Genomic DNA, 21,709 nt, shown 5'->3' with positions numbered 1-21,709 from the left:
AAACATCAATGCATTTAATTTAGTCCAAAAGGGCAGAAGGAAATCCATGTTCTTAAATGACAACTTTTCTTTCTGTCGTTTAGTGTCTTTTTTTTGGGTGCATTTTTTGTCCGCTCCATCTGTTCCATTCTGTTTGGTCCACAGATATTGATTATCCTTGTATGTAGAGCCCAATATATGACTTATTATATGCAACCAAAAGTATTAATCATAAATGATTAAAACCTAAAACAGCTAAATAAATCCACAAACGCGTGATGTTGCTAAACCTGAATAAACTGAATTGGTAATTATGTTTTGCATCCTACTCACAGTGTTATGCACTACACTGTTGCATACTAGTTTTACCATTTTAATTAAAAACCTCTCACTCGGGGAAAAAAGCAGTTGAAAATGCTGTTGTTTACAGCTTACATAATGTTTGGGGGTGAGTCAAGAGTTTTTTAAACCCAGCGCTTCATTTTAACTTGACAGAGGCCTGTCACTCAAATATCCGGATTGTGCTCCCAGTGGCTCACAGGCCTGTGGATGCTGCTGCTATGTAGGAGGAGTGACATCAAAAGAAAAGTATACAGCGTTCTGCCTCAATGTAAAAAAAAAAAAAAAAAGGAGAAATAAAAGATAAATCATCCTGCTGTTTGGTAGTGGGGAGTTCAAAGTCTATTTAAAAATAAAAAAAATAAAACAAAATAGTTAAGATAAGAGCAGAAGAACCAAGATTTCTTCTGCTTTTACATCACCCTTGCTAAGATTAGCTTTTTATTTCTCAAAAGATGAATTTCTCATTTTATTTCTCACAGGCAAGTAATGTGGTGACTCATAATGATCTAGATGAGACCTCGGGCCCATTAGTCTGAGCTGTTTGAATGACCAGGGGCTAGAGACCTTGTGGAGTTGGACAGCCTTGTCTCAATATAACCCGGGACCTCAAAACTGAAAGATATTCACTAACAGCTTAACCCAACTCCGGCTTCAGGGGCTTTTCTAGTAGAGAAGCCTGACTAAAGTCCAAAAGAGCCAGGACACTTTGGTTTTTTGTCGCAACACCTGTCCCAAACACTCACAGACACTCCCTGTTTGCAGCTCTGAGGTTTGTGACTGCAATGCACACTGAGCTGGGGCAGCTGGCTCCATCCATTCGCCTTCTCATGAATCTGGTGCTTCATTTGCATGGCGATAATGCTCCTGGAATCCTCTGGCTGGATGTTGTACGGTTCTCTGAGGCAGAGTCAGTCCAGATGCTCTGCCCTGCTGCCGCTCTTGGTTTCCCTCCAGCGATAATAGCCTTCCCGGACCGGAAACCACCTGAGCTTGCGGTGCTGCTCGGGCACCGGGACGAGCTGCGTGAGGCCCTCTGCCTGAGGTTCTGAGAAATAGATCGATGGAGGTTCCTCTTGGAGGAGCTGGCTGCCATGCTGACCACCCAGGGGTGACGAATGGCTTGGTCGGCGGTCAGGCGGGCGGCCGGGTCTGACGGCAGCAGGCGCTGGATGAAGTCCTTGGCCAGGTTGGACACTGAGGGCCAAGGCTGTGGAATAGAAGAAGCAGTGCAGAGTGATTGCTGTCAATGTGAAAATAAAACCATTCACCCACCCCAGAGGAAATCAGCCTATTCAGACACTCTGGAACCTACTGCCCTCTAAAAAGCGCCGGGTGGGTGTCTCGATGAGGCGCCGGCACAGATTCAAAGCCTCTTTATAGCGGGATGAAAGATTTTGTTCTAATAAAGAAATAAAACTATGATCCCTGTGCTCGGCAGGCCTAACAAGCAGAACTAAACCCAAAGGAAAGCTAAATGTCACTGGGTAAAAGGAAGCAGCAGTTGTGGCTGAAAGAATATGAAGGCTTGGGACGTAGGACAGCCCTGCCGTATGTGTGGGATTTGGGCACATGTTTATTCTAAGCCTGCATTAGCTTCTCAATAAAGGCACCACAGATGAGCCTCACTGGGATCGTCTGCTCTCCGTTAATTCATATAGCAAATCATCCCTCTTGCCATGACCCAAGCTGGCATTCAAGGAAGCTTTGAAATCTGCCATGCCATCTTTCCGGTAGGAGAGAAGGCAACAGAAGGTGTCATTAACATAATTAAAAATCATTAAATTATTCATGTTTTTTTGTCATGGAGACAACATTGTGGAGGCCTGCCTCAGGAAATTGATGACCTTTGTGCTTCCATCTTATTTTGAACACTATATCACTGATACAGACATTGAATAAGATTGATGTGGCATTAGATTAACAAGATGGCAGATAAACACCGGTTATGGAGAATGGGGCACAGCATAAATAACCTTTATCAGTGTCAAAAAGCATGACCGCTCTTTTTCTCCATGATGTTTATTGTTTGAATGAAGTCAGATAATGATCATTTAGAGACTGCTTTCTTAATCACTTGTCTTTCACATGCACAAATATTACCAGTCGCCCTCCAATTAGCTGGAATATTTCCCACTGTGACTGACTGAGTTGAATAAAAGCTAAATACAGTAAGATCCATGTGTGCAAAATTCTCTCATTCTTCGCTCAACCTCGCACCGACTAAATCTCACTCTTTAGGGAGGTCTCGCTCTCCATTTTAATCCCGAAATGCATTTCTCTCCCCTTTTTTTGTCTCTTGCCAAGTAATGACAATTAATCAAGCATGAAATTGACAATCGCGAGACTGTTGCCGGTGAGAAGAATTCAAAGAAGCAGGGACTCGTTTATTCTCACAGTGCACTGACTGGAGAGGAGTGTGTGTGCGAGCACAGCACACAGCGCAGGGTGCCGAGCCGCCCACCATAAAAATGCCTCTCACTCAAACTTTCTTCTCATTGTGTTGTTATTTCACACCTGAGCGGCAGGCAGAGTGACACTTGGTTTCCCTAGGAAGGAGAGAGAGTGTTTGATTGAGCTCCCACGACTAACAAGACTGACTTTCCTCCTTATCCAGTGCTGCTGGTGATTCTGCGAAGCTCCTTATTACCGCGCCATCAAACACACATTTGATGGCAGCCGGGGCTAGCAGGTACCTTTTGTTTTTGAAATGACCGGGACACGTCAGTTAAGTGCATGCCGGCTATGTAGAAGAGAGGGTGATGCCTCTGCTGTGTGGGAATGATGCAGAAAGAAATCTTTAAAAGGGGCAGCAAAGGTCTGCCTCCCTCCAGCTATCAACGTGCTTCACCTCAAAGGTGCAATCTGTAATACTGACCGCTAGTGTTTAAAATAGTTACTGCAGTACAAACTCAAAATACTGGAGAGAGTCGTCTCCCCCAAACCAACAATGTTGCTAGACGCGTGTCTCACGTAGCCAGACATTACTTCACAGCACAGCGGAGTAGCTAGCGTTGCTGGCTGTATTGTCATAAAAGCCTGTGCTCACTCGGAGCTCTGTTCCCAACTGACACATGTTTGTGGCTTAGACTTACAGAAGGAACCGCTAACAATTCCACAACCTTGCTGTCCTTTTCCACCCGACTGAAATACATACTTTATTGGCTTAGAATTACGACAACAATCGCTAATCACTCTGCTAACTCACGGTACTCTCTTCCCGATTTTCCCTCTTGACATAAAATAACGGCCGCTGAAAAGGCTACACGTTGTAAAGAGCTGTGGCCCGCTTGCCTGGTCCTCCGGTAACGTTAGCAGTTAGCAGGGTTAGCATGGCTAGCATGGCGATGTTAGCCAGGACCAGTTGGGATCACTTTACTGGCTGTGTCTCAATTTGTTTTGCAAGTAAGTGAACAACTCAGGTACTCTAGCTATATAATTCATAATTCAATGTGAGTACGCGAATGTTGAAATGACATAACATGCCCGTCCCTTGTAGCTAAGCCGTAATAATTTAACCTGAAGCTAATGCTTACCTGTTCAGGAGGAACTTAGCCAACTCTGTGTCCTTTTGGGCTCTAAACTGTCTCAATATTTCCGATACATCTCCAGTATTTACCCGTGGTTTGTTATCTCTCTGGTCACGCGACTTGTTTTTTTTTCTGGTTGGGCAGAATCTATCTCCGTTGATCCTGTTTCTTTGTTTGCTGCTTTCATGGCTGTACTAGCTAGCGTTACAGCTGTAGCACAATGGGTTTACATTTTTACAGGTATGTATCTGGCACCCCTGGCCTGGCTGTCAAACTGGAAAGTTAATAACAACACGCCGGCTAAAACACAAACAGAAATTCCGTCACAGAACGGAAATTATAAAATTATAACAACAATAGCATTGTTGTCAGAAACAATGGTTTTTTTGACTTAGCATTTTTCCTTAATATTTGATGATGCATTGGGGTAATTTTTGGATTTATTACAGTAAATATATTACATTTTGAACCTTTAAAAAGAAGAAAAGATGTGTTGTTTTCCTGGAACAAAGCCACCTGCAGGAAGTTGATCTCTCTCCCTTATTTCAGACACTTTTCACGTCAAAACACACAAAGGCTTTATTGTGTTCAGAGCCAGTGTTATACATCACTGCTGAGCAGAGAGCTAGCTGAGGGAGCGAGGGGCATAAGCAGTGGAGAAACCTACAGGGCTTGGTAACATCTTGTTAGACAGAATGAGAAGCCGACTGAGTTTGCAGCATGCTACATCTTTACCTGACAAAGCCGTAATTGCAACAAATGAAGAAAACGCTAGAAGGTTGTATTACGCTAATGTGATCATGAGGATAATACACTTTTGAGTAATGAACTACTCCACAGGAGAGTCTCCCCCTCACAATTTACTCTGGTCTGAGTCACCTGGCAGCATTTCCTGAGACACAAAGCCAAGTTTAAATATGTCTCATCCTAATGAGTCCAAATGGAGAAAGGTGGCCTGTGTCTAATTCCTTTGAAAGTTGCAGTTAAATCAAAATCAAAATATCAATACCAGGATGTAAGAGAGATTGGGCTGTCATGTGTAACACACTTTGGCCAAGTGGTGGCTGAATTTGTTCCCATGGTGCTCACTAGGGGGCAGACTGCGCTAACCGTTACCCAGGTTGCCCTGCTGCTGAAACATGCAGATGTTTGGGTTGGGCCAGGGAAGTCTTCAATAACACAGCAGCAGAATGCAGAGGAGGTTACCAGGCTGCTGTCTGGCCTGAACCAAAGCCCCCATTTGCTCTTTACATACTAATGGCTGCCGTGACATGAGTGAGCACACATGCATGTGGCTAAACACACACACACAAACACACTTACAAAATCCACTTACACACATGAGATGAGATGGCCTGATTCTGTGCGAGGGAAACACTCCGTCCTGCCTGCGGCGAGCGGATTGAATGATGAGGTGTAAAGAGGCTACACCCGCTCTTCCTCTGCCCTGCTCGTCCTCTGTCCTCTCCTTTCTCTTTTCTCCTCCACCCTGCCATCTATCCCCGACTCCCTGACTACCCCACCCTCCCGCTGTTGGGTACACATCAGTGTGAGTCTGCTCTACAGGTCTTCTGGCCAGGGGCTGGTGCACCTTTGGGGGGAATGTATGCACGTTGTGTATTTGTGTGTCGTTAGTGCAGTGGGGAAGGGTGGGGGATGCTGAGGGGACAGAGGGACCTGGTTTGTGGGCATGTGTTTGGGGTTGTTTGCATTTCTTAAGGACATCATACCTCCACACAATTACTGCTTCTCCCTTTTCTGCTTCAATAAACACACAAGGTTACAGATACTTTTGGAAGATTTTTTTGCGGTTGCAGCCCTGGAGTATTAACTTGCATAGCAGGAAAGATGACTACATCTGGAAAAATTATTCCTGAAATTGATCCTTTTACATAACACTGACCATATTCTGCAGTCAGATACGGATGAATAACAAATGCATTAAATATCCGTACAACCTATTGACCTAGAGAGTCTTACATAATGGTTATACAACAATTTGTTGACCTGGTTAGAGGGAGATATTTACACTTTAAATGAAAAACTCACTTATGTCAACCAGTAGACATACTTGTAGATTGATAGGTGACTAAATTAAATTGTAGAATTGTTAAGGTATTTCACAGTGCACAAGGAGTATTTGGGTTTTAATGTGCATGTTAATTTACCAAATAGTTTCCCCTTTCCTATTCCTTTAACTAAAACTGCTAACAAGAATAGCTCCTTGTAGTGCACTGTTATCTTAGGGCTAAAAGGTCCTGGGTTTGAGTCAAGCAGCCAGTTGGGCCTTTCTCCTAGTTTGCATGTTCTGTCTTTTCCATATCCAAAAGACACAGTTCAGAGGTCTATTCCAAGAAGCAGATTTATTAAGTTATAATAATTAAGCTGAATAAAACTGCTTTTAAATTTTGTGCTCCAGATTTGTGTTTTACTTATTAGTAAGCTAGACAATTAGATAGATCCAGATAAACTCCATATTGTGAATGTGTGATTTCAACCTGTCCATGGTGCAACCTGCCGCTCACTTTATACTTGGATAGGGCCCAGCAGCCTGCCCTATTTCAGTGTTTCATTTCAGCGCAATAATTATATATCTATATATATATATATTATATGGCATGCCGTTTAGGAAATAAATATATATGAAGTTTATCCATCTGAATATATGGAATGAAAGCTGATATATTTGAAGGAAGTCTGAATATGATGATTGATATGGAATGAAGTCTGAATATATGGGAATGAAGTCTGAATATATGGGAACTGAAAGTCTGTACTATATGGAATGAAAGTCTGAATATATGGAATGAAAGTCTGAATATATGGAATGAAAATCTGGAATATCGAATGAAAAGTTGAATATTGAAAATGAAAGTCTGAATTATGGAATGAAAGTCTGAATATTGGAATGAAAGTCTGAATATATGGAATGAAAGTCTGAATATATGGAATGAAGTCGAATATAGAATGAAGTCGAATATATGAATGAAAGTTGATTATGGAAGAAGTCTGAATATGGAATGAAGCTGACGTCATTACGGCGTGGCGCCATCTTTGTGTTGGCTGATTAATCAGGATGTAACAAATGTGGACGCTATGATGTAATCGGCTAGGAATCTAGTGTCAGCTATTTGAGCAATGAAGAGTTAGTTACACTGGCAAATGCATGTACGGGCCAAAATACTGGTAACCGTTATCCAGTGCCCACCCCTTAGCTTCCAGTGAAGTGTTACTTCTGCCGACATCTCCCAAAGAGACTATAATCCTTCAAGAATGATGCATAATGTTTTTCGGCAACGTTTTGTTGAACAGCGTTGCTTAAAGACTAAGAATGTCGCAATAATGGAAATATGATCCTCAAAGTGACGCTATCTAATTTCCAAACTGTTTTGGTCGTTGGGAGTATGACCAGTGTTTGCAAAAAAAACCTGCAGGTTCAACAAAGTATTGGACTATTTCAGGCGATGCCATTTTGTAAATCCAGTGAATTCAGAAAGGTATCCCTTTGGTGACATTCTGTCAATGTATTCCAACTTTCATTCCATATATTCAGACTTCATTCCATATATTCAGACTTACATATATTCAGACTTCATTCCATATATTCAGCTTTCATTCCATAGATTCAGACTTCATTATCCATATTCAGACCTTTAATTCCATATATTCAGACTTTCATCCATATATCAGACTTCATTCCTAATTAAGCGTCTATTCCATATCAGACTTCATTCTATTCAATTATCAATATATTCAGATTTCCATTCCATATATTCAGATTCCATTCCATAATTCAGACTCATTCCATATATTCAGACTTCCATTCCATATATTCAGACGTCATTCCAATTATTCGCTTTATCCAAGATTCAGACATTCCATATATTCAGACTTTCATTCCATATATTCAATGGATAAACTTCATATATATATATATTTCCTAACGGATGCATAATATACTATATATATATATATATATATATATATATTTTTTTTTTTAAGATATTCTTTGAGCATTTTGGGCCTTTTGGAGAGCTGCAATGGGCCACAGGCCGGAGTCAAACCCACGGGCGCTGCGTCGAGGCGTGAACCTTTATATTTATGGGCGTGCACACTACCAGGTTAGTACCCAGGCACCTGTTTAATTTTAATGGCTCTATTTGCACTCTGACTTCCATTTCTCACGTGATCATGGGATCAGCTTTAATCTGGTCTGTAGACCTTTTTCAAGGACGCCATTTTGACATGTCACAATTGGAAAAGCACGGGTGTACGTACTCAAATGAATAATGTCTGAATTCCATTTAGCTGCTACCTTGTCACTTACTGGGAGACTTGAGTAAAACAGAGCCATTGGTTATATTACAAGCTAAAATATCTGAAAAAGCTCCATGGTATTGACATCTAATTACACTCACAAGTCTTAAGTCAACAAGACTATTACAAGCCTGTGTCACTTTGTTCCATTGGCGGACAGCTCATTTCAAATGAAACTCTTCAAGTCAAGTTTAATATGTGATGGGAATTGCTCAGGGTGTTGAAACTGTTCTTGTCCCAATGATAAGCACCCTTCTGAACAAAATGAAGAACCCTTGTGATGGCAGAGGTCCACATTTTGGGGATTCTTGTTCTTCATTCCACATTACAGCATTCTTATCACTGTGTGTGTGTGTGTGTGTGTGTGTGTGTGTGTGTATGTGTGTATGTGTGTGTGTGTGTGTGGTCTTGTTTAACTATATTTGTGAGTTCCAAAAACCGGGAGTTCAGTATACTTGTGGGCTCCAAACTGCTTTGTGGGGCCAAAATGCTGGACCCCCGACTTTAAAGGGCTGTTTGAGGGTTAAGACTTGGTTTTAGGATTACTGTTAGAATTAGGTTATGGTTAGGGTGAGGGTAATGGTTAAGGTTAGGCATTTGGTTGTGATGGTTGAGGTTAGGGTAAAAGAATAGGGAATGCATTATGCCAATGACAGGTCCCCACAAAGATAGAGCCACAAATCTGTGTGTGTGTGTGTGTGTGTGTGTGTGTATGTGTGTATGTGTGTAACTGTGATGTCAGTCTATCAGAGAGGAAGGATACTTGCACATGACAGGGAATAAATGTCTTGCGAACATGGAAATATGATTGATGGCTGTTCCAACGAGCCATGAACCGATACTCAGCCATGTATGATGTCTTCATATTGTCATCAGATAAATTTATTTGTTGATGTCTTTACTGCGTCTCAGTGGGATGTAAGATGCTATACCTGAGGTCCTTTAACATTTGGTCTTAAGCTTTATTCCTAAGGACGTTTCTCCACTAGTGTGTCCTACATATGAGCTGTGTGGATAGCCACCATGAAAAACGTGAAATAAGCCCTTGCATAAACTCTAGATGGATTTTGCACCATTGTTCAGTTGGTGGTCAGTGCAGCGGTATACACAGGGATAATAGTCCAGGGCCTATGTAAGGGAGCCTGTTGTATGCCAGACTAAAATGTCAGACCGCATCCCTGAGAATCGGGCCAGGCTTAAAGCCTAGTGAATAATCCAGCCTTGGGTGTAATCAGCGTGAAAGAACAAGCTTGAACTCACCACTGAGCTCGACAGAAAAGGCTGTTAAAAATACCCATTTCAGGCAGTTGTATGACAGAGGAAAAGGGGGGAAAAACATGCAGGGCTGCCTTTTCCCCGTTTCGAAGCATCCTCAAAGAGCAAAACCAAGCCGAAGCTTGAGACACCACAACAAACTTTTACATATCCATTCTTGTGCTTTACAAGGTTGCAGAGGAAGGGATGAAAACGGCCTGCACCGCTACATGCTGAATTAAAAATATTCTTGTCATACCAGGCAAACATGAAATAATGTAGCTATGTCTGGCAGTTCTAAAAGCATAATGATTAAAATGTGAATTATTCTTGTGCAGCGAGTATTTGTTACAGCCATATGTGAACGGATGTGTTGCTAGGGTATGATCATTTTAATAAACAACAAACCAGATTGTGTGAAAATGGAAATGGCAGATGGATGATTTACTTAAGGCAGAGATAAACTGGATGCAGATTCAACATCAGATGGCAAAATAATTACAGCTGGCCAAATAACTACAGCTTTTCTGGTTAAACTGTGTTCCCGGAGCTTGGTTTAAATCCACAAAACAAAAAAAAGTTACACTTTACTTAAAGGTATCTACATAAGAGTGACATGACACTGTCATGAACGTGCCGTAAACATTACAAACAAGTCATAAACGTTAATGACATAACTCTTCTTTTAGTTAGTGCCATTCAGTTTTGTCATGACAAGTTAGGGTTAGGGTTAGTGTTCTAGCATAGCACTCTTATGTAAAGTAAAGAGTTACCAAAAGTTTTTACTGCTATTACTTACTAATTTGGACTGCATGACAGCACAGCCGTGGGACCGTTGTGCAAGACTGTCAAGACATTGTCAAATTACATCACTAGAAGCAGAGGTCAAGTCTACATTATGTGAAGGATTCTGTAAGCATTATGACAACAACAATTTCCTCTTTTTCTATGAGAGAATATCTCTGAAAAAAACTACTTGAACAGTATGTAGTAGCTGCGTATTTTTACAGTTTTTTAAGGAATTTTAAGGACTCAAAAATGCATTTCAACAGACTGAAAGCCTCTTTTGCTTCATGCAACAAGATCAAATCAGAAAAAAAACAACCAATGAAATAATTGAAGCGTTGTCTCTTAAATAAAATGTATGTAGTTTGTGTAAGAGGTAGAGTATGACTTTGTGTTGTTTTTGAATATAAATCTAAAGTTTGCACCCTAACATACTATGGTTCATTGGTTCTGTCTGTCCATTGAGTTGTAGCTCTAGCTGGGCCTGCTACAGCCCATACAGCGCTACACCCCCATCCACCAGCACAACCTGCACTCCCTTAGGTTCTGCCATGCTACTTTTAGGGGACACGTTTGGAATTTGAAATGTTATAATATGATGGGGGTGCATCATCCTCCAATGTGCCAACAGAACTTCCATTTGCTACGAAGAAATACGTACTGTACTGAGCAAAACCCCAAAGTGCAATGACATGCCCAGCAAACTCACATCTCCATGGAAGCTGTATTTTCCTCTCACAATGGACCTGTAGAGCCGCGTGCGACTGTCGTCCTCAAACGGCATGGATCCACTCAGCACAATGTAGGCGATCACCCCCAGGGCCCACATGTCCACTGCACAGGAATAGGGTTTCCTCAGCAACACCTCAGGGGCCATGTACTCAGGGGTTCCACAGGTGGTTTTGAGGGACCAAGTCTTTTTTGCTCTGTGATCTCCCATTCTGTCAGACCCTGAGACCTCCGACCCGGTGCCGCCAAAAGTGGCTAGCCCAAAGTCGGTCACAAGCAGCCTGGAGTCCTCCCCGGGGTGGTAGTACAGTAGATTCTCAGGCTTCAAGTCTCTGTGGGTGATACCCAGATTGTGCAGGTATCCCACCCCGGCCAGTACCATTCGGAGGGCCTGGGTAGCGTCCCTCTCTGTGAAGTGGCCCCTGCAGACAACACGGTCCAACAGCTCGCCACCTGTCGCCATCTCCAGCACCATGTAAACCCGCTGGGGGAACTGGAACACCTCGATTAGCTGAATCACATTAGAGTGGCTCACCCGCTGCAGCACCGCCAGCTCCGAGGCGCACACCGCACGGCCCTCTGGGGCCTCTACCTCCATCATTTTAATGGCGAAGGGCTGGCGAGTCGCCCTGTGCTCCACGCGCACAACACGGCTGAAGCTTCCTCGACCGATGAGAGCCTTGATGTCGTACCTGACAGGGCAGGAGGGGAAAGGTGAGTAATTACAGCTTAACTATCTCATGATGCACTGTTGCAAAGCACTCAATGTCTCTCACTGCAGCTGCAGCTGTGATGTATGGGAAGATATCTGCATGTTGTATAGCATACTGCTAGTCAACCAGGCCAATTCATAGATGTATATAGAATGATTTAGATCCTTGAATAAGCAATATATAATCTGTGACTCATCAGAAGTACATAGACGGAGACCTTAAAGACATAAGTTTCCTTGGTTTAATTGTTTCCACTGTCCCATCTGACAAGTACAGGAAATCAGTCTCCAGGTATTAATAGCCTAGGACTCTCAAAAAAGTGTCTACTGGTACTTGCTAAATTGTAGGGCATGAAGGTTGGTGGGGGCAGGCTGAGAAAATGAGAAAGCTGGTGACAGAGCAGTGTGAATGCTCCGAATAAGTTACTTTGTGTCGTGCTGCAAATGTTCTATTTTTTAGTACACGTTAAAAGCTGTCTGGTCACATGGTTGAGTTAATTTTATTTGTTTCCAGTGCTGCTCATTTATTCAGAATTAATTCATGTGAGATAGTTGGAATTAACACAAAAGCAGGCCACTTGTCAAGTATGATTAAAATGTATGTATGATTTTAGTTTTTTTGATTTTACCATATAAAGTCAATTTTTAACAACAATGATTTTGGCCCAAAAAATATTTTACAGACAGTTTAACTACAACAATGAGATGTGATATAGTATTACCTGGTTCAAAGAGTACTTGAAAAATGGGGGTGCCAAAAAGTAGATTTTCATGTATTCCCTTACCTTGCGGTCACACGTGGATCAAACTTGTCCTTATACTTTGCAACTCTGTCCTGGTGTCGTCCTTCTCTGAGTACCTGGCTGTTTGATGCTGGTTGAGGATTTTTAACGCTGGTGGAAAACCACAGACCTCTTCGCCTCTCTGCATGCTTCTTTGGCTCATCATCATTGTCATCACCGTGTGCTTTCCTAAAAGCCACAAGCGATTGCACCACACTTACATAGCCTTTCTTGGATGCCACAGGCAGCACCTTACTGTTCCCACAGCCCATCACTCAGCTGCAGCAAGCCATCGCCACAGAGGGAGTAAAAAATAAGACTACTTAATACTATCTGCTGTAAACTCACCGTAGCTTGGAAGTAAGACCACTTACTTTGCAGCAGGGGCAGCTCTGCCAGAGCATTCAGGTACGCATTCATGCAGGTGTTGCTTGAAGAAGCTCCACCAGCAGCTTGGAGGTTGGCAGGTGTGTAAACGCACCTGCTCAATCACTTATGTGATGAAAGTGTCAGGTAAACAGGAACTGTTTGAAGCTCTTGTCACACCTCTTACAGTAGGTTACCACAATGAGCAAAGGGTGAAGAAGGAAACTGTGGAGCGAAGAACACCAACAAAGTCAAAATGTCAGTCAAATCTACTTTAAAGTGAACAGATTTCTAAAATGAAAAGCAGGGACATTTCAAGTTTAAAAATCAATACATCATTAACATTTCCAATGTTATTATCTATGTAATAATAAAGGGAAACAACTTCAGTTTCTTTTTTTTTTGGACCATGGTAGATGTTGTCAAAATCAAACACAACCCAAATAAGATGTCTACCTATAGGCTCTGCTGTCCAGTCTTTCTTCCCACTTAAAATTATTTTCCCTTTGGGTGTACTGACCCTTGAAAACGGCAACATCTAGTCACCCTTTTCCACTTAATTTGATTTCAATTTGATGCTACTTTTATATTAATTTGCCACTTTATTATTCCACTCCATTCCAAAGGGAAACACTGTACTTTATCTTACTCCTAATTGTAAGCGCCAAAAATACTGGATCCTATACTTGATTCCCATAATGCAACATAATGGCATCAGAGTTATGATTTTTTATCAATTTTTTAAATCCAACTTAAGAATGCTCCCTCCCCAGCCTGGGAAGGCATTATCCAACCCGGCTGAGTAGAGCTCCCTATGAAGAATAAATGAATCTTCATGTGTAAAATTAGTGGAAGAGTGCAACTTTACAATTGACAGTTTGGCAGATTTGTTTATTGCTACTAGTGTTCTTCCACCACTGACACACAACAGCCCATAACTAGGATAAATCATTTTATCTTCAAGTCAAATCAACTACAGTTTAATGTGTCGGGATTTCCTTCGAGCAACGTTGAACGAACTGTAGTTTTTCCTTTTTTTTTTAAAATTTCCTCCAGAAACAAAGCACCCACATCTAACATCCTGTCCACCTGACATTGCTAACATGATGGACTCATCCTTACAACCACAATTCAACTCATTAAAACAAACATTCCCTTTTTAAATATAGAATTCTACATTGGGGGTTTGCCTTTTATCCTTACTGCATTTCTTACCAGTTGCAGATTATGTCTCATTGTGTCAGGCATGAATACACAAGGTATACATGTTCATTGTACAGTTTGTATTTTTGAGTACACTATGTCATACAGTGTCCCTGTCAAGCCTGCAACTAGCACTAAGCTACTTTTCTATTTTCTGCATCATGTTCTGCTTCTGTCATCATGTGTCCATAATCTTCAGAGAATGTAGCAGGGAAGCAAAATAAATAACACACAGCCTCCTCTGCTTGTCTGCCTCTGCCCTGTACATTGTTTAAAAGAGCTAAACCTTGCAGAAACTGAAGACGCCACGGAAACATGCACATATTTATTCATATGAGACTACAGAGAGGAAGCAAGGGATCAAAAACAGGAAAGAAGCACCTTTTTCCCCACAAGTAGTGTGCTGTGCACAGAGTTTAAATTATTATTTTTCACTTGTGCGGGCCAGAAATAATGTGGTTGAATGAGGTTTGTATAATGAGTTCATGTTTATGAATAAATTGTGCAGCATGTTTGTGTATTTGGGAAGATTTGCAAAGCATGCTTCCAAAACAAGGTATTCTTGTCAGTAATTCATTACCAAGACCAGAGTGTCTCAAGACTGAGACAAGACCAATACTTTGAGACCGACACAAGACCAAGACCAGGGCAGAACGACACCGAGTCAAAACCAAGACCAGGGCAGAGTGACACTGAATCAAGGCCAAGACCAGGGCAGGGCAAGACCGAGTCCAAACCAAGACCAGCGCAGGGCAAGACCGAGTCAAGACCAAGACCAGGGCAGGGCAAGACCGAGTCCAAACCAAGACCAGCGCAGGGCAAGACCGAGTCAAGACCAAGACCAGGGCAGGATGAGACTGAGTCAAGACCAAGACCTGACCAAAAAACTGACACATACATTATTACCACAATTAGCTAATGTGTATAGTTAATATTCGCTAAATCACTTTGGATGAGGAGTGAAGAGATTTCTGAAGAGTTTTGGGACAGAGGCAGATTGATAACTTTCCCTAGCGTCACTTAACACTTTGCTTTCCTTTCTTTATGCAGCGGGGAACGGGGGATGAAAGAAACATTTCAAACTAGAAATTAATCAAGTTATTTTCTGCGTTTGAAGCAGGACATTTTGAATCCAATCAAAGTAATGATGTTGACAGATACTGTAAATCAGACAATATGCAAACAATTTAGTCCTCTTTATCCAAGACCGAGACAAGAGTAAAAATGTGTTCAGTGTGATTCAGAGATGAGACCGAGACCTTGAAAAAGTGGTCTTGAGACCGGTGAGCAGCCTACTACAACACTGGGTTTTTGCAACATTCTTGCTGTTGTGGTCGTGCATCACACGTGTCAATCAAAACTTTTAGTTCTTTCCTAATTTCCTGTTGTCGAAGGTTAACTTCCAGTAGATAGAGCTGTGCTGCACATGCAAACTTCTTCTCTTCCTTTCATTGTATTGTACTTCTGCTTCTGTTGCTGCATGATATAAATTTGCTCCTATGTGCCTGAAGGATTATTCCCTCTGAAGGCCTACCAGACGCCGAGTGTTTAGAAGCAGCAAATGGAAAAGCTTTCATGAAAGGAGAAGAGATTTAATCGCTATTGTGTCATATATCCATTGGCAGTTAAGATGTGTTTATATGAAAATTTCATAGATGCTATTATACGTTGCTATGTCTTTTCAAAGGTGTAAATTGTGTTGTCATTGGACAGAGAAACAGGCTGCATCATCAGTTGTTGTCTGCAGCAGTTGTTTTTCAGAGGAGCCCAAAGGGGTTGCAGGGCCTATCAGTCTGTTCTGCTGTCACACAATGTCTATCCCTTCTCAGAGGGCTTTACACACAGACACTCACACACACAAGAAAGCGAGAGAGAGAGAGAGAGAGAGAGACAGAGACAGAGAGAGAGAGAGAGAGAGAGAGAGAGAGAGAGAAAGAGTGACATAGAACCCCAACGCCCCTTCCATACACAGACACAAAGAGCCAACAGAGGATAGACATCACATCAGCACTGAGGTGGTAAATCGCCCTTCAGAAGCCTTCCTCAAGGGAGTCAGCAGTTCAGCGTTATCGAACCACTATCTGATTACTAAAAGGCTGTCCTGCTAGTTATAAATGAACCCGCAACATGTGTGTGGTATTGGTATCACTGGGGCCTTGAGAGCAAAAGCCATTATGGGTGGCTATGAATTAGTTTAGGCCAGAGGAGCGGTCAGAGCGCAGCTGCCACTTGCCAGTCAGTTCATTACTGTTGTTATTGTAGTTGGAGGATGTGATACCTTTGTGTGAGAAGAGTGGACTGCAGAGCAAACTAAAAGCTGTGGACTGTGGTGGCTCACACAAGCACAACCAAGTGAAAGGCTGCGAAAGAGCTGTTGTTCCAAGGTTGAAAGCAAACAAAAAGTTGAATTTGAAAAAAGAAAATGTTTCAATGAACACTTGAACTTTGAAAATGTAAGCTTTGGGTGGGCATGGAGCCTATTTCTTGTGGGGACTAGCATGAATGATTGGAAACAGTGTATAAAAAAAGATGTACATCCAGGGCGTTGCATATTTCCGGAAGATTTTCCTATCTTACCTAGCTTGGACGGATATTCAGCACATGTTCTTAACACTCAAAAGCATGTGGTTTGGGTATAGTTCAGTTTAAGGGAAGCAGCATTATATAATATTTTAGACAATAGTGTACTTTTAACTTTGTGGCATAATTTTCAGATAGACCCTTTCATGTTTTAACATGACAGTGCCCCTGTGCACAAAGCCATGTCCATAAAGAAATACTGCAATTTTGTTTTTCTATTTCTGTGGGGATGAACTGGAGATTTATTGAAAATGCCTCGGCCTTCCAGGCCTTATGAACCAACATCCGTACGTGACTTCAATAACAATCTTTCAGCTCCAAAATGTGGTCGGAAAGGGCTACATCAGCAGATAAGTGTCCAGGGTTTTGGAACAAGATATTCAACAAAAATATATAATATTCCATCTTGTGAAGGGCGTAATGCATGAGTAGAATCTGGTCTCAATTTCAAGTCACCTTAAAAAAAAAACAATGTGTGTGTATGTGTGTGTCTGTATGTGTATATATACATATTTATATGTGTATTTCGAGATAGATAGAATTTTTCTCACATGAAAATGGTCAAATTTTTAGGTGAATGAGAATGAAATAGGGTCTAACATAGAGCCGTGTGGTACTCCACAGGAGACGATTGCAGAGGTAGAGGAAAAATGATCAGTCCTAAATTAAACTAAGCAGAGAGAGCAGAGAAGTCCAACAGAAGTAAAATATAATTTAAAGAATGTAGTGACACCAACAAAATCAGTTGTCAAGAATGTTGTGTCAATTAGTATACCTTCCATGCAAGATCAAAACCAGGGATGCACCAATCCATGATTCAGATTCGGCCGAATATTGAGCTTTTGATGGGGTTGAATTTTTTCCACCGAACCGAACCCTACCCTTGCACTACGTGCGCTATGCTGATTGACGTGATGACACCAACATTGATTACGGTATGGTGTTTACATAGGTGGACCGTTCAATGCAGTAGGTTGTGAGAAAATGAAAATGGAACTAGTAAGTAGAAAAAGTCATGTTTGGCAGGACTTTCACTCAAAAGAAGGCGATTCAAGTTGAGGTACTTTGCAATGCTGATTTTTCTTGTGGTGGCGAGGACCCTAAACAATACACAGCATCGCCACTGTTAAAACATTTGCGTAAAACACATCCAAAAGAAAACGAGTTGTGCACAAAGGAATCTACAGACAGCAGCCAAAATGCAACAACTTCAGGTATGGCAAAGGAAGGACAGTCACAGGTAAAAACTGGATGGGAGAAGGATTTAGTATTTGGCCAAAAACCTGGATTTTATGCATCCCTAATCAAATCAAACCCAGTCATGCTATACAAATGAAACAATTAGTCCATAAACCTTATGTGATATGGAAGTAGTAAGTGCACAGATGATGCTCTCAACATCCTTTACACACCTGAGACCTTCTTACTAGTGATTCCTGGCTTTTTTCTGTTCCGTGTCCCACAATCCTGCGATCACCAGATAAATACTTCCAGAGAGACCACGTGTGGGTTGATAAAATAACACTGCTGCTGTCAATCTCTGAGATTTGCTCTCCCATCCATGGTGGGTCAAGCCCTCTGTTGACCTCTTTCATCCGCACTGAGCCCGCATGCAGCATTATCCAGCTGATTAATTAAAGCCATCCACGATTCATCAATGGAACACTGGCCTGTAATTGTTCTTTTGTGGAGTGATACAAATAAGTGGGGAGCTGGACACAAGAAGTATGTTTGCTTATTACAAGCTGATGAGAGCAGGAGAGATCAATGGTGCAGAAGAACACTTGCTTTTTCTATGTCAGGTCATTTAAACCCAGCCTACTTTAACACAATGGAATGAGCCCCAACTTCTCACAGCTATGCAGCAATAAAGCAGAGGACAATAGTAGCAAAACAAAACTAATTACAGTGACAAGTGAGGCAGGCACAAAGTCTGTCAAGAGAGGGGGAGGATGCTACATCTCCCAAAGGCAGGACCCTTAGGGACGGCTGACGGATACTCTAATTTTCTTTTCTGTGAACAGCTCGGAGGTGGCCGAGGGACGAAGCACGCCAGACAAATTGTGTATGACGTCTTGTTTGAAAAAATCATGAACGCTGTGCGAGTAGGCAAAATTGGATTCACTTGACAGTTACAGTCACCTGCCCCGGCAGCGCTCTGATGTCTGGCCACGGACTCACATGTGTAATTAATGAACAGCGCCAGTAATTACTCTTCAGCAGACAGAGGGATAAAGAAAACAACGACCAGGGGTCAAGTGGTCTAATAACTCTGATTTTGAAGGAGAGCCACTGCGCTGTGCCTGGCAAAGAAATACAGTGAGTCAATTCCTGAGTAATCTCTGCAGGGACGCTTTGTTCACTCCTTAAATTAAAAGTGTAAGTAAGTAAGGTAATTGTGCCTTAAATCCACATTCTTGGATAGCAAATGTTTTGCTTACATTTGCTATCATCTTGAAGATGAGTCTGGACACAAACTATTTGACTTTGTAGACATATCTTTTGAAATTTACAACCTCAAGTTTATACTTCTTCCAAAGAATTTCCAACCATCAGGCTTGACCTTTAAAATCCCCTGATGGTATGGACATGAAGACTATTCCATCAAACATGCCAACAAATCTCATGCCATCAATATATACTGTTCCTTAAAAAAACACATTACAAATGACTATTTCTTATAAGGTAAATGCCCAAAAACCACAATTTGTCCCAGAAGTTAAAAGTGTTTTCCTCTATTTAGGGTTATAAACTTTGATAATAACACATGAGAATGTATATACTAAATGCATTTCTTCACATATCTTACATTTCAAATGGTAGATCTGTAAATTAGTCTAGATATGCCTATGCCATTTGAATTTATGACAATTCAGAGATTAAACATATTTAGTATGTCATCAATTTAAATCTTGATCTTTATGTAAGCTCTGTCTCTGTCTCTCACTTTAATATTTTTAAAGGAGGAAATAAATTATTGTTAATAATTGTTGCTTGTTATTATTATTCCAGTTATTTGATACACATTTTTAAAATGAGGTAGGGGTAAACTTCAACCATGAATTTTCTTTTTTGGAAACGCTCATGCGATAAGGGAATGGGGCTTGTTACTGTTCTTCCAGTTTTTCAATTGTTCTCTTTAAATGAGCAAATTAAATATTGTTCATTAAAACCAGTGACGTTAATGAATTGTATGCATTGTCTATTATTATTATTATTATTAATAATAAAAATATAGTAATTCAAAGAATAACTAAATCAATGGGTCAAATGTCAACCCAACAAGGGGGTCAATTTAAATCAATATATGGGCTAGTGGGCCTGACCCAGCAATGAGTTGCATTAACCCAACACTTGTGTCAGAATGACCCGTGTTTGGTTTGGCGAAGCAACCGTTATACTGGGTTAGATTCCAACCCAACTCAGAAAGTCACATCAACCCAGAATGCATTCTGTCCTATATTGAACCAGGAACTGGGTTGGGGAATAACCCAATTTTGGTTGTTGTCAGCCACATATTTTTTAGTGTGTAGGATGGCTGTAAAAATTGTAAATTAAATTATTTAAATTAAATTAATATTTAATTTTTGCATTTATACATTGTATACATTTTATTAATAATTTGGGTAAAATCAAATCATAAATATTTGACAAATAAATTGGACGTAATTAAGTCCGCCAATGTGGGTATCATCTCAAAATGATTAAATTACAATGCTAATTTATAATAATAAAAAAAAAGAATATTACAATATGTACAAATGTGGCAACAGCTCCAAAAGATCTGACACATACTGAAAGGGAGTCATTTTAAGGCCTTACTACACAATAGCTCCTGGTGATAGACTCATCCTTACTTTTGAAATATTGACTGATAAATTTAAGGAAGCAACATTTTTCTCAAACAGATATATTGAGTTTTTATGGGAGCAGTCTTCAATTATTTAGTCACCCAGTGGCAGAAATTTCAGAGTTTGAAGTGATGGAAATCTAATATCTGTATCACATCCATCAAGCCGTGGGGGAAGTTATTCAAACGGAGCGTTTGCTTCCAAGAGACGAGCACGCACACTTCTCTCACCATGAACACCAAAATTTAATTTGAAAATGGGCAGCAGGATTATTCCTATTATCCTGCTCCCAGACACTCATTTTTAAATGACAGACAGAAATAGGCAAGTGGCGGAAAGGTTTTCTCCCCCCCCCCCCATTCTTTGATTGTTTCGGTGGTGATTTTTAGATGGTGTTACTGGGCATCGCATGAGAGTTTAATCAGCAAGGAATTAATTTTTATATTAGCACCTCTTTATAGCACAAACAGGATTCTGAATACAGGTTGATTATTGGTGTGATTGGCATTTCTTTTTTTAATAATGAACCTTGAAGAACAGCAACACTGTGAATGCCTGTTTGAGTGCATGGGCAGTAAAAACTGGGCTTTTAATTTGTAAACCAAAGTTTACAGAATTCACTTTTTACCCATTTCACAAACAAACATGACATCAACTTTCCTTTAATGTGCGTTCCATGATCGATCAAGATGCATCCCAGCTGTGCTGTTAATCCCTGTAAAGAGGACAGAAAGCTGTGCTTTTTTGTTGCCATGCCAACACTAACTGTGAAGCTATTAGGGTTTGTGTTTTAGTCCATCTAATTTCTTAGAGGAATAATTGCCAGGCAGCACACATACATTTCAAGATTTGTATAAAAGTCACAGGATGTTTTTTAAAAGGAATTGTTTTTATAAACTTAGTATTTTAATATTTTGTCCATCATTCCTACTGGTGGTACAATTTCCTCACCAGCTTCCTGTTTTGTGACACTGTATGTGGAAGGGATATGGCAGCAGCACAAATAAAATCAAGTTAGACGCCAAAGGTACACATGAGGTAATGTATTAGTCAAACTTATCTGTCCATGTAAGTATCCGTTCAATTTTGACAGACAGTCCTACCCAAAAGACTGTCTCTATAGGTTGTTGGTGCAAGTCTCTTATATCTTCGTGACCGTACTAATTATGAAAGAAGCAAAAGAAAAAATCAGGTGACGCAAATCCACGACGTTCCACTTCTGGGATTGTTCTGTTGCTGACGGAAATCCCACCGGATGCCAGAAGAGCACGTTTTTCTCCC

General features: G+C 41.0%; 1 protein-coding gene and 1 long non-coding RNA gene across 2 annotated transcripts in view; one reads left to right on the top strand and one right to left on the bottom strand.

The window, feature by feature from the left end:
- Positions 1 to 1,162: 1,162 nt before the first annotated feature.
- LOC116672508 (serine/threonine-protein kinase H1) lies at positions 1,163 to 12,700 on the bottom strand. Its single transcript, XM_032504392.1, has 3 exons — positions 12,432 to 12,700; positions 10,915 to 11,626; positions 1,163 to 1,528 (listed from the first exon to the last, which is right to left on the bottom strand). The coding sequence occupies exons 1-3, from the start codon at positions 12,698 to 12,700 to the stop codon at positions 1,163 to 1,165; spliced, it is 1,347 nt and encodes a 448-aa protein (XP_032360283.1).
- Positions 12,701 to 17,646: 4,946 nt separating this feature from the next.
- LOC116671961 (uncharacterized) overlaps positions 17,647 to 21,709 on the top strand; it is a 14,657-nt gene continuing 10,594 nt past the window's right edge. Inside the window, exon 1 of the long non-coding RNA XR_004327422.1 lies at positions 17,647 to 17,817. This is a non-coding gene — a long non-coding RNA (uncharacterized LOC116671961). The remainder of the gene's footprint in view (positions 17,818 to 21,709) is intronic.

Source organism: Etheostoma spectabile, chromosome 22 (assembly GCF_008692095.1).
Source record: "Etheostoma spectabile isolate EspeVRDwgs_2016 chromosome 22, UIUC_Espe_1.0, whole genome shotgun sequence".
NCBI classification, from domain to species: domain Eukaryota; kingdom Metazoa; phylum Chordata; class Actinopteri; order Perciformes; family Percidae; genus Etheostoma; species Etheostoma spectabile.
Note: the sequence above shows the minus strand (reverse complement) of the source record. Positions and strands in the feature narration are given on the sequence as shown.

What these genes read in the sequence shown, in the direction of transcription:
- LOC116672508 (XM_032504392.1), bottom strand. Translation starts at nt 12,700, where the DNA reads ATGGGCTGTGGGAACAGTAAGGTGCTGCCTGTGGCATCCAAGAAAGGC. An exon ending in GATCCACGTGTGACCGCAAG is followed by an intron (nt 11,627 to 12,431) that starts GTAAGGGAATAC and finishes CTGCCCTGTCAG; the next exon opens with GTACGACATCAAGGCTCTCA. An exon ending in AATACAGCTTCCATGGAGAT is followed by an intron (nt 1,529 to 10,914) that starts GTGAGTTTGCTG and finishes TCTATTCCACAG; the next exon opens with CCTTGGCCCTCAGTGTCCAA.